This window comes from Musa acuminata, chromosome BXJ2-1 (assembly GCF_036884655.1).
Source record: "Musa acuminata AAA Group cultivar baxijiao chromosome BXJ2-1, Cavendish_Baxijiao_AAA, whole genome shotgun sequence".
NCBI classification, from domain to species: Eukaryota; Viridiplantae; Streptophyta; class Magnoliopsida; order Zingiberales; family Musaceae; genus Musa; species Musa acuminata.
In genome coordinates this window covers 1,219,459-1,232,576 of record NC_088338.1, presented here as the reverse complement: position 1 = coordinate 1,232,576, position 13,118 = coordinate 1,219,459, and the positions used below count along the sequence as shown (strand labels likewise).

Genomic DNA, 13,118 nt, shown 5'->3' with positions numbered 1-13,118 from the left:
ACCCTCGAGACCGACGATGTGAGATCCATTGGGCCAACCAATTCTTTTCGGTTCTTCAACTTAAGTTTGGAGTTTTGTAGCCTGCAGCGAGTCAAGATTGCATCAAAATCTAGATTGTTAAAAGTGCATCAGTTGGCCCTATACTTAACAGAGGAAAAAGGGCACGGCACAATGTGTTTTCCTTCTTTTCTTTCGGGTGCGTTAACGTGGCACAATGTTAAAGCAGATAACCAATCCAATTACAAGATTCACATTCTATTTGGTGTTGTACTAATGGTATGTCTTTCTGAGGGACAGTATCCACTCTGAAGGATCGAACATCCAATACCACCGACGCTCAGAATTGCCAAAAGAAGTCACTAAGAAAAATCCATCAAAACTAATCACAATAACGCCATTTCGACCAATGATGTAAGATGAAGAGTCATTGCCAACAGCTGAGTTTTCATCAGACATTATTGCAATGCTTTTCTTTGATAGCACAGAGAACATTAAAGTTGGCCTAAAATGCTCTGCTACTTAGGAGTGTAACAAACAGAAAAGTGAAACAAATTGCCAAAATAAAATAAACAATTAATTCATGATTCTGTATCGCAACCATCTACATAAAGAAGGCAGTGGGCTTAAAAAGGAGGAGCTCAACAAAGCCTTCAAATCACATAACTATATCATCCACAGAGTAATCCAACGAATGATTTAATGACAAATTCATGTATAGACAAACTAGATATTTTACCATGGACTATTCTTTTTCCGGGAGACGGTATTTACCCGAGCCATCACTCTTGTTTCTCCAGTAGAATTTTAGGGCCAGCACCCGAAGGAATCTGCAGAGAATAAATATATTCCTTTGATGATGTCAGAAAATGTAAAACATCAAAAGAGAAAAGGACCTGAAAGTTCAGAAGATATTCTGATACATCCTATATGAGTTTTGAGTTGTAATTATTTGCAAAGAAAGTTGCTTCAGGTAAAAATGCATTTTTGGGTTTCCCCAAGAAACATTCTGATTAATAGGTCATGATAATTCTGGCAATCAGTTCACCTAGCAAACGATGCTGATGTATATACAAGGAAGATGGGCACAACAGGATGCAGATACTTCCAATACACCAAATTTTGACGATTGAAATCGATTAAACCACAAATAACCCGCTCCAAGGATCACCGAGATCTTGACACATGGAACCAGATAAGTATAATATATTTAAAAGGCATAGTGCCACATTAAACAAAATTGATCGGTAGAATTTTTGTTGAAGATAAAAAAAACTATTGATTACCAAGATATATGAGCAAGAACAGTATCTAAGGGCTAAAAGGTTATGTTCCCTGATGACATAGTAAACACAAGTAAACTCCAATATATACATACAATAGGAAAAGTATTAAAAGGTGAAAATTCTCTCCATCTTCTAAAATTAGTTGTGGTCCAAAAGAAAAGTATGATGCTATACCCAGGAACATGTAAAACAAAGAAGATTCTGACTGTTCAATAAAAACATGTCATCCATATAGAAGAGCTACAGTTGCTAAAGGTCAATTATGAAGGAACAATAATAATTCTTGACAACATACTAAACTCTACAAGAATGAAATTGCAAAGAACAAGTTTTGTTGTATGATACCAAGTTTTAAAATCTCGGTCTAATACTAATACTGGTTGTCACCAGGGTATAATATCGGGCATCTAAAATCACTATTAAATCTTATAATTTTATTGTTTTTGCCTCGATAATGAATTAAATTATGATTTTAAAAACCTACTATGGTCATATGTAAATGAACATGTAAAAAACTCCTTAACACATGATCCATGATTTATTGCACATGACAGATGATACTCATTATGAAAAGCACACATCACAAATATATGAGTCCAAAACTTGTAATATGTGAATTATTTACAGCATAAAGTCATATCTTATTAAAGGGCAACTACTATCATAGAAACAATTTGCACAATACAAGGTGTTAAACACTGGTCATAACCAATTTCTATAACCTATATGATTGGTATGTTACTAATATAGTAGGCAGTATATTGAGCTGCACCACTCTATATCATTGAATAAAATAATAAACATGAACCGATAACAACCAACTGGCATGTATTGGCTTGATCAGCATTTAAAATTTGGTGTTGTCTGGGGAGGTGGGTCCAGGTACATGGTTGAAAATAATAATAACTTAATAGAGCCCATGAATGACACTGCTCTTGTGATATTTCATATTGATAGTATGTGTGCTACTGGTGATACAAACTAATAACAGCTTGGCATCTTGGACGTTAAAGTTTATTCTTGTTACTAACACTGTCAGTATGATAGGGCAAGGACTGCTACAGTTGCTGATATAGAATCAGTTATGTATGATGCAACCATGAGGGGTATTGACTATTCTGCGATACTAACATCACCAGGCTGCTGTTTTAATATTTTTCCTGGTTTAGGATTTTTCGATAAAGGCATACTCTTTTAAGTAGCAAAATCATATCCAAGAAGTACCAACAGATATCCATGTAACATAAATAATTGGATTGACATGCATTGTGCTATGCATAAGCCTACCTTCATGTTGAAAGTAACAAAAGTAGAAACCAGCATATAGTTGATGCAAGTGGATGCAGGTTGTCACAGTCATGACATTGCATTTACAACTAATACTACTATAGGAATAGTATAATTTCTGCAACAAAACTTGTTTGTATAGTTCTTAAATAATTTTCAATTGTGAAAGTCATATTTCAATTTGGGAAGCTACCTAAAACCAAAAAAATAGCAAATATGAAATGCACATACATCTTACCAATTTTCATTGTTCTTTTCATCAGCTTCTGAGTGCAGACCGCCATTGGCATTATCTGATATAGGGGAAGAGAAGTCTTGAGTCCCAAGGTGTAACAGCTGAGGTAAACCAAGCCCAATTGATTTCCACAATCTTGTAGGTAGAGATGACTGCAGACTTCCAGAACCCACTTCAGATGACAGCTCATATAGGCCAGCTGAATCTGGATTTAGCTCTGAGAACCTTACAGCCCCAAGAATTTGCTCTGGAAGTTCCTCTTGAGTCTGACTCTCGATAAGAAATGCTAAATCTACAGTTAGTGTTGTCAGATAACTAAATGCCAAGTGAACAATCGCATTTGCAACCATTGAAGATCCAATATCCACATCTACCTCAAAGTAGTTCGATTCAGACATGTACTTGCAAGAAAGAGCTCTTCCTAGTATACAGATAGCTTGTTCGCCAACAGCAGTTCTAACTATCCAAGGACCCTCGACTATATTAGCTATCAGTTTAAGCCTAGAATTTCGAAATGTGTCATCACCTTTCAAAAATTTGTCCACAAGAATACCATCCTGTATAGGTTCAAGTGCTACAAAGTATGCAATTGCACTATAATTATCCTTGGAGGGAATTTGTAGATTAAAGGCCCAAACAAAGGGATTGTTACCTCTTGCAGTTTCATCATCAATAGCTCTTCTTACACGGTGGTTTGTGTTGCTCAATAGGTTGCCAATTTTTGTGGGGCCTTTTATCCAATCAAATCCAAGAGGCTTTAGAATATACCCACCACCAGGTATTTTCACCTTGTCTGAGAGGTAGTTGGGGCCTCTAATCATGAATTTATCACCTGGGGGAGTGGCCCAACCATTTGAGCAGTTTTCTGGTTCAAGGCAAGGAACTGAACCTCCAGATTTCACTTTTTCTATCCATGAATAATCTCTCTCGCAATCAGGACCAGCCATGTGCTGGAAACACAAAATTAAAGAGTACCTACAAAGTATAATAAATATTGAAATAAATAAGCAAACATGTATATGCAAAAGCAGGTTTAAATTGAACACAAATGGAGTGCATGTGCATGCAAAACTAATCAGCATCGGTTACTTGTAAGCAAGATATAGACAGTGGAATCAATTGACAATTCATAGTTTAAGGCTTAGCGGGGCTGCAGGAGAAGGTAACTAAGTGATTCTTACTAAAAAGTGAGACAATAATCAGATTCTTACTAAAAAGTCAGACCAAGTCCTAAAGAGATGACCTTATTCTACTTGGATTAAGAGAGGAGTTTCAGTCCAACCTTGACTGGAAATAATATGATTATTTTTTTAAAATGTTTTTTGTGGAAATTTTGGAAGGCTTCTAAAATCCTATACAAAGTCTAATTGGCCTCCAAAAGCCCTAATATGATTATGATATGGGTCAAGCTAATAAGAGTTAGTTCTGAAAGTTGTAAAGCTTGTTTAAGAAAGATTTGGAGAGGATATAAGCTTTAATTTAGTCCCAAGTTGCTTAGAAACAAGAGAAATTGAGGGCAAAAGGCCATCAATATTGGTCTAGTAAACTGCTAAATGTAGCACAAGTTGAGTTCAACTTTGCCATCTCTATTATACTCCATCCCTCAAATGTTTTCACTGTCACCTGTACAGGTGTCCCTGCCTCAAAGAAAGAAGACACACTGACTTCGAGGTGTTAATTCATTTAATATACTATCAGAGTTTGTTTTATCTCAGTTCAATTTTCTTGGTTTTGGAAATCCATAAGAGGTTAGTTAATTTTTATCAACTAGTATTGGAAGTTGAAGCAAGACTAACTAAATCTGGAGCAAAGAGAGATGTCACTGTTAACTTGCATTATCTTTTAAGGAGACTCTACTCATGACAATGCTAGTGGAACCATGAAAAACGAAATGAAGGCTCCTAATACTCATGATGGAGGACACTTTAACCACATCAATCAGCCCCCTATTTGTTTCAAATTTAAACAAGTAGGAAGCTATATGAATGTGCCCAAAAAGACAAGCATAGACACAAGTGAATCCCGTCAAGTAAGAAAGAAAAAAAAAAGCATGCTGAAAACCTTGAGAAGCCAAGGTAAGATGGAGAAACTAAAGAAGCTTCTAAAAAATTGCACCTAGAGAAGGTGAGCACTTGGCAATAGAGTCATTACACTCCAGGATAATTATAACAATGAACAGCTACAAATCGTTTTGAAGAGCCCTTGCAAGTCTCAAGGCAAGGTCTGTTTGCTGATTACTGATGGTGACTATCGCAAGAACATTGTGTTACAAGACATGGTAAATAAGTTCGAGTTGAAAATAGTCACATCGTAGATCATGCAAAATATCATGGTTCAAGAAAGGGAATGAGGAATAAATGACGCCTAATTTCTTTCTTAAGGGAAAATTTTATAAAGATGAAATTTGGTGCAATGTCATACCAATAAATGTCAGTCACATAATCTTGGGAAAATTAATGATGATAAGATAGGTGTCATCCATGATGGTAGAAAGAACAATATACTTCTAAAATGAATAGAATTAAACTTAGGCTTTTGTCATGCAAGGAGTTCATTCCCAAACCTTTAAAACAATGGGAGGGTCACAATTTTCTTACCTAGAACAAATTTATGAGAGAAAGTGAAGAACGTGAAGTTGCATTTACATAGTTGCTAAAATACACGTGCAGCCCATAGAAGTTCGACGCGAAGTAGAAGTTATTTTGGAGGAATTGAAAGACATTACCCTTGAGGAAATCCCCAATGCCTCAATGGTCTATCTTCTTTAAACAGGTTCAGCACCAAATCAACTTGGTTCCAAGAACAAACTGGCGCAACAAAGCTTACCACTAGACAAGTACAAAAGAGTATATTGGCATGGAATTGTACTACCAAAGGAAGAAGTTCCATTAGAATACTTCAACAACCTATCAACTCATAGATAAGAAATTATCGATGCAAAGTATCTTTTGGAATGCATAGCCAGAGATACTTTCTTAAAGAAATATGTTGATCTTAATGACAAAATAATAGTTGGGACATTATGGCTTGTTGTGTTGTTGTTATTGACTCCGAAAGGACCCATGCAATAATTCATCCTACCAATGATCCCGTAGATGAAATCATCATGTCAAAGCCATTATAACACGTTAACTACCAATAGCAACATAAAAACAAGTTTCTACACCTGAAGACCTTGATTATCAATGTCATCATATTTACTATGATCATGGCCTTGGTTTAAGTGAGACTGATAGGCTAGTCAAACAAGTACAAGAAATGCAACATCACAAAGCATCTCATGGTGAAAGTATGACTTTGTTTGGTGCAAAAAATCACACGTTAAGGTCCAGGAGGCTCGGTTTCAATCATTGAAGGGTTTGCATCAGACAATAGCATAGAAAAAATTGATCTTTTTCGAGCTTTCAAGAAACTTAATGATAGCATACAAGATTGAAGTTCCTCTCGATAGTCAAACTCCATATTTAATATTCAAGACTTATCAATTTATCATAAGCGCCGACGATAAAGGCAACCAGCAGATAGTTCTTTCTCAAGCAAGGAGGATAATGTAGTGCAAGGGTAGATCAAATTTAATCTCAAATTGATTTTCGACTGCATTAATATGACTTACAAGATTCATCATAACTATGCATAGAAGACTTCAAACTGCACTCCGTTTGATGCATTGGAAACTTGATTTGTAGGGCTTCCTAATGAACCATAATTTTCATGAAACAAATCAAAAGATCAATGGAAAGCATTGAGGCAAGAAAAGTCTCAAGTTTCAAGCTAAGTTGCAATCCATCAAGCTCCAAGAAACCAAATTCCAAGCCACTATGAGTATATATGTTTTTCATTTTAGGAGCAGGACCTTGTGGTTTAGAGACTTGAGTCAAAGCAATTAGGTTGTTGGTAGCAAAGGCCATTAACGTATCAAAGACATATAAAGGAGAAGGTAAGGAGCTAATAAGGCAATCTTATATTACCCCATAGATTCAGAAACGAACGAAATAGCAAGGTTATCTAATATTAGCTCATATGCATCTATGAACTAAGCGTAGCTCTTTGTTATCCCCAAAAAATTTTCATTCATGTCCTCTCCTCTTCTTATTCAACATCAACCGGTCAACACCGGCACCGACTGGCCCAACAAGCACGCCCAGCTCAAGGTGGCTAAGGTGATTACCAATATAGCAGTATCTAATACTACTCTGCATCGGGACGTGCACCTCAAGATCAGGATCTACACCCACGTCCCAACAAAATTCTACTACGGCTAAAAGCAAAATCTAAAAGAAAGTTCTATTAAATTTAGGTCAAACAAAGATTTCTCCAATAAAGAGGGCAACAAACTATTTACCTTTTCGAAGAACCCTAAATCTGTTCGACCAGCAGCGACGCCGCGATCGGAGCCAAACAAAAGAGAGGCGAAAGCAGAAAGATCTAACTTGTTTGGACAAACAAGCGATGTAGTTTGCGCGTCAGTCGATGGAGAAAGAGAGGAGGCGAGGGGACACGAGACGACCAGAGACGGAATATGCTCGAATTCCAAGAAGCAGTTGGACTCACTGTAGAAAGGGCCGAGAGATTTGAGCGGAGCGGTGACTTTAAGAGGGGTAAATATAGGTAACGAAACCCGCGTCACCTACGTGGCAAAACGGGCACCCTACCGTCCGAACTGTTAATTACCGTCCCGTTACGTATATATCAAATTGGCAATTAAGACCGTTAGCCGACAGAAACCCGTTATATATGAATATAACGGGTTTTAATAGCGGTGTTGTGTCGCTTCCTCACTACAGTTTTAACATCGATGTTTATTGCGTCCACGCCACAGGCTCTTGCGTGCCACCTATTTTGTTCCACGTATAACAACACAGCACTTTGGTGGTGCCTACCATGCATGGCGTGTCGTAATGGCTTTAGTGTTTGCTGCATGGTGGGACACATCCCCTTCTTCGTATGACTTACCAAGATGTTTTCGTATGGCTCATTGGCCTCTTCGGACTCTTCTCGCTTAACATCTCCTTATCCAAATAAGGCTTGACATCTCCCCAAACACGAAGAAAATGGTGTACATTTAAGACATTTAAGAGAGATGATTTGAGTAGAGTTATTATCATTAATTTAAATTTAAGCATTTTATCTAAGTATTTGCTCTTCTTTAGTGAAAACGAAGATAACTATAAGGTTTATCATGCAATATCTTATAAATAAATAACTAAATTGATATGGTCAAGTAATTATGGAAGATATTTTAACTAATTTATCAATATTAGATTATGATATAAGTATAATGATGTGATTGACACTTTGATGTCAAATATGATCAATACTTTGGTATCGGATGACCAACATCTCGATTTAAGATAATCTAACATCTTGACTTCACATGATTGACATGTCATCGACACACGATCATTAACATATGACAAAGTGCACCGAAGATTATGACATCTTGTATTTAACACACCATGGATAGAGTTAAGCGGGAGAAAGTGCACCACAACCTTTATGCATCTACTACGAAGGTAACGGTACATTATAAAAGGGTTTCTCAAGTATATTCTTAACACACAATTTTCTATCATAAAAAGCTAGTCGAATTGTCCGAATCATTTATTAACTTAAGCATCAAAGGGATATTTTCAAAAACGTCCTAACATAATTTTACGTAGATCAACGCAATTAGCGTCAAACTTGTCTTGTGTTAACAATATTTAATCATGATTTTTTGTTATTTATATATTTTTGAATAAGTTCCATTTTCAGGCCACAAAGTGGTTCACAAACAATAAGATCTAGAAAACTGTATGGGCAAGATTAATAAAGATAATTTACATGCTTATTAGCTATTCTTGTTACCCCAAGGAAACAAAGTTAAACTGTTAATAGCTAACAGATATGTTAATTTGATTAGGACTTGAAGATGTACCTACCTCAAGTATGAACAAATTGACAAAGGTGCAAGGAAAACTTAAATTGTTATATAGAGTATTTTTAGTTAAAATCAGATTATTGGTTTTGGTTTCCTATAAACAATTACATGACAATATAATTAATGCACTGTAAAAAGGGAGAAGAGAGAAGATATGAAAGATAGCTCAATTCACACCTTACCCAAAAGCTACATCACATACATTTAAACTAGAAGCAATTTAAAGAAGTCCAGAAAAATGAGAAAAATTTTCTGCCAATTGTTGAATAGCATCATAAAAAAGCTACAGAAAAATGTTCAATGAGAGTTGACAAATCATATTCCAGACAGAAATCAGCATTACTCATAACAATTACACTTCTCACTTCACTTGGATTTCATTTAGTAACACTTGATTCCACAATTACAGTTCCTTCAATTTACATACAATTGCATACTTCAAGCTTTCAGGATATGTACTGCCAACAATTACTGTTGCTGGGTGAGTTGAGCAGTCCAGTAAGTCTTGACAGCCACAAGGATCTTCTCTGGGTTGAAGGATCCACTCTCATGATCCATTACCTGACTCTTCCACCTCATTCTTTGTGTTATGCTCTGGACCTTCGCCAGAACATCCATGGTGTCCCTCAGGATCACTGTTCCTTCTGGCCTCAGTATCCTGTCCAACTCCAACAGTATGTCTGATATGTCACACCTGAAAACAGTTTTAATCAAACTTCTGTAAGTGATAATAGAATTATGCAAGGTTTTGATGAAACACCTCCAGAGAATGCAGCTCGAAAATCCGAAAAGTTGTGATATAAGAAGTTAGAGTCCCAACTATTTAGGTCGTCTGCTTAGTAAAGTTCTTGATTATGACATCTATAGATCTCCTTAGTACATGTCAATTGTGATAATAAGACACAAATAAGTCAGAAGATGAAAAGGATAGATGTTAAAGACTACCTTTACCTGTGCTGATAAATGCTGAAAACTCCATCTGCATGGATCAAGTCATAAGTTCTTGGATAAGTGGAGAATGCTTCACACCAATCATGGTAAGTGCCGATGAAGCCGCGCTCATAGATCACACCAAGTGTGTCTCTTGCTGGATCAGCAGGAACCACATTCATCACCCAGAGTGGATACTTCACCAGTGCAGCTGCAAAACCCCCCAAGTTTGAGTTCATGTCCATCACATTTCGGTACCGTCCGTTGGTAAGAGGTGGAACAATTTGCTTGTAGTTCTCCAATCGCTCCTTCCATAAGTCGTTGTCCTCATGGAATTTTTGGACTGTAATTCCCGGAACAGATCCACTTCTTATTCGTGGAGGAACAGCAAATGCTCTTTCTGGCCATTTTTCCAAGGCTCCACCGGCAACTTCTTCAGGGCTCCTCACTTCTGGCAATGGTGTTATGCATGTCTCCATCTTCCTGTACCTAAGAAGACCTTGTTGGATAAGTAATGGAGAGCAGCTTAATTCAGGAACGACATCCGAAATTTACTATTAACAAGCAAGCATTGTTTAGGCCAAAGGTCTGAATATTTACTATTACTTGGTAGCACATCTGTATCCTAATTTCTACTAGGATATATCCTTAGGTTTAATTTCTTCTATCTTAATCAGTGTAACTCATCTTTTTTCAAATTTTATCTTCATTATTTTTTTTTCAGCTGTTTTGGAGCTTTGTAGAATCTGTACTCCAATATCAGTAGGTTCAATTCCATTGTGTTGTATTGAATCAGTACAATTTATTTTTTTACTAGGTGTTTTTTTCTTCTTATTTAAGCTGTTTCGGAGTTTTGGCAAGAAAGCGACATCCGAAAGAACAAATATCCAAGAAATTGAATTCTTCTGGTGTTTCCTGGATTCAAGCAAGGTCCTTAATATCAGATTCTGCAGTGTAAGATATCGATAAAACACTGATTCCGATCCCTTTGGTTTTCTGCTACTGTTTACAAACACACATGATGATCCTGCTTTAGTTTAAGACACACCAAAAGGTCAACCTTAACAAAGCTTCACAGATTTATTACTAACCTCACAAGATGAGCAAAAGGCAACTGAGCAAATTTAAGTTAACCAGAATGAATATGCGACTGAAAATAAAAATTATCGGTAGTTTGAGTTTTTTTTTTTTTTCTCTTTTTGTAACAATTTGGCAAGGGTGTCTAAGCTCAAACCAATGCTTACTCTTATCTTAATAACCATGCAGATCTATGGTTAAAAATGAGTATCAAATTTTTAAGATGATTAGTGTGCAGGTCGACAAAGTATGTAAAGTAAAAGCGGTAGAAATCTCACCAAGCAGAATCTGGACTGTCATTTATGCAGATGTGTGGTGTTCTATAAACTTTCCAATTTTGTACGCATTCTATGTGGTTAATAGGTTTTTGCCAGATTGCAAGATCACCCTTCTCGACCACCTTCTTCCAGCAAAGTCGCTTTGCGACATCCTCGATTTCATATTGTTCCTGTCTTAGATCATCTTGCGTTCTTTCCCATCCTTTGTAGTACTTCTTCCAGTGGATTGGAGGACCAGAGAGGATCCAATAGCCACCCGGCCTCAATACTCTATCCACTTCAATTAGATACAGTCCATCTGATGACAAGAATTGCCGATACAATTAAAACTGCACACTGATTCCAAGTCTAAAGATTTGGCACAAATTAGCAAATGAAACGCCTACTAGAATCTGATACCAAGAACAAGTGTAAGAAACACCAACCATATTTGTTCCAAGGAATCAAACATCGCGAGCAATGAGCCATGTCGAAAGCTCTAGCCGGGTATGGAATACGCTCTGTCGCCATGACACCTATAATGGCTGGAACTCCTCTTTCCAGTGCAAATTGAACTTGTGCTTCATGCGAATCTCGCGGAGCAAATGACATTGTCAGGATATCCCTATTCAGAAGATAAGCTCCCCAGCTTGCAACCTCCAGTACCAAAATGCACCAAAAGAAAAATCTCAATGTGCAAGGAATCATGACACCAAATTGTTCAAAGAGAAGCTACGATGCCTTACTCCGCAACCAGTGTCTAATGCTGTTCTGATATCTCCATTACTCAATGGAACGAGAGCATCAATATCATCAATGTAAGCATCAGCACCGCGGGGGAACATCGTGCCACCACCTGGGAACCGAAACCGATCATCCTCAACCTGAATCCAGTTCTGGACAGCCTTCTCGATGCTGAGCTCCCGGTGGGGAATGTTGTCATACCAAGCGTAGTCTCTGCTTCGAGGCCACCTAAAAGGATTCTTATATTTTGGTGGAGCAGGGATTAAGCAGTGGAGATGCTCATTTTTCTTGGGGCAATGCCGCTCTCGGTACTTCAGCATCATCTTCTTGAACTTTCTCGCCCTCCTCGGGTCTTGGCAGGGGGTGTATTCACTGTACTTCAGGTCACAAGCTGGGAAGTCCGTCGTAGCAAGTGAGGTGCGGTTGAAGCCGCCCGGGTGGTGAGCTTGGAAATCGAGGCCGGCGGCAGAAGCGGAACCGGGGGAGATGCTGCGGCATCCGACTTTGTAGGACACACCGGAGGAGCTTTGCCAAGAACCTATGGCGTAGAACAGAATGCAGAGGCCGCTCACACAAAGAATCCAAGCAAAGCGCCTCCTTTTTGATTCCATCTGATGAAACTTAGATGTTGCGCTGTGCTCTTTAGCCATGGAACCTGCAACACAACCAGGGAGAGTGGGAGTCGAGAGGTAAAGATCAAACACTTGAAGGAAAAAGATGAACTTTTCATTTCCGACAAAGAACAAAATACCAAAATGTTAATATTTATCAAAAAAAGGCCTTCAAACCCTCAATCAACGCGACTGATGAACTGATGAGTAGCAGAGAGCACTTCAAGATCTCATAATGGTGTGCACGGCAGAAAGGAGGAACCAAAGTCTCATTTTGGTAAAAGAATGTGGAAGAAGGACCAAAGCCAAACACAAGAAACAAATCAGATGCAGAGGAAGAGGTCACTAATGTTGAGTTCCCATGACAGCGACCGGAAAACAAACACCAAAAGAAGGATAAGGATCAGAACAGTAGCAGAAGGAGAACGGCACGGCAACCTCTGCTACGACACCAACACCACCACTCTGGTCCCCTTTCTCACCGCAACCAAACAAGAGTTGGAATGCACCGATTTATGAATTAGAACCAGCAATCATATCTCACAGAGAGAGAGAGAATCTTAAGCTTGAGGGTGCAGAAGAGAGATGCAGAGAAACGACAGCTCCTCACACAGAATATAGATACGAGGAAACCGTCATCAAAGCGCACACGGGACTGTACTTATCCGACATGTTGGTGTCTCTCCACCACGCTTTGAAGAGAAAATATATGTATTGATAGCTCGCCTACCAAAGAAAATGTTTCCGGAAAAATAAGAAAAATTCGAAATCCAC

General features: G+C 37.9%; 1 protein-coding gene and 1 pseudogene across 3 annotated transcripts; both read right to left on the bottom strand.

Moving 5' to 3' along the window:
* Positions 1-543: 543 nt before the first annotated feature.
* On the bottom strand, positions 544-7,377 carry LOC135598341 (protein ENHANCED DISEASE RESISTANCE 2-like). Of its 3 annotated transcripts, XM_065091975.1 has the most exons (4): positions 7,148-7,370; positions 5,531-5,633; positions 2,802-3,780; positions 544-827 (listed from the first exon to the last, which is right to left on the bottom strand). In XM_065091975.1, exon 3 carries the CDS (start codon positions 3,750-3,752, stop codon positions 2,805-2,807), a length of 948 nt encoding a protein of 315 aa, XP_064948047.1. In that variant the 5' UTR covers positions 3,753-3,780; positions 5,531-5,633; positions 7,148-7,370; the 3' UTR covers positions 544-827; positions 2,802-2,804. The 3 variants fall into 3 exon arrangements, with proteins under 3 accessions (XP_064948047.1, XP_064948046.1, XP_064948048.1); XM_065091974.1 differs by lacking the exon at positions 5,531-5,633 and having other exon boundaries at positions 7,148-7,377; XM_065091976.1 differs by lacking the exon at positions 5,531-5,633 and having other exon boundaries at positions 2,809-3,780; positions 7,148-7,377.
* A 1,587-nt stretch (positions 7,378-8,964) lies between these two features.
* LOC135598340 (probable methyltransferase PMT17) lies at positions 8,965-12,677 on the bottom strand (annotated as a pseudogene).
* Between the last annotated feature and the right edge of the window lie 441 nt (positions 12,678-13,118).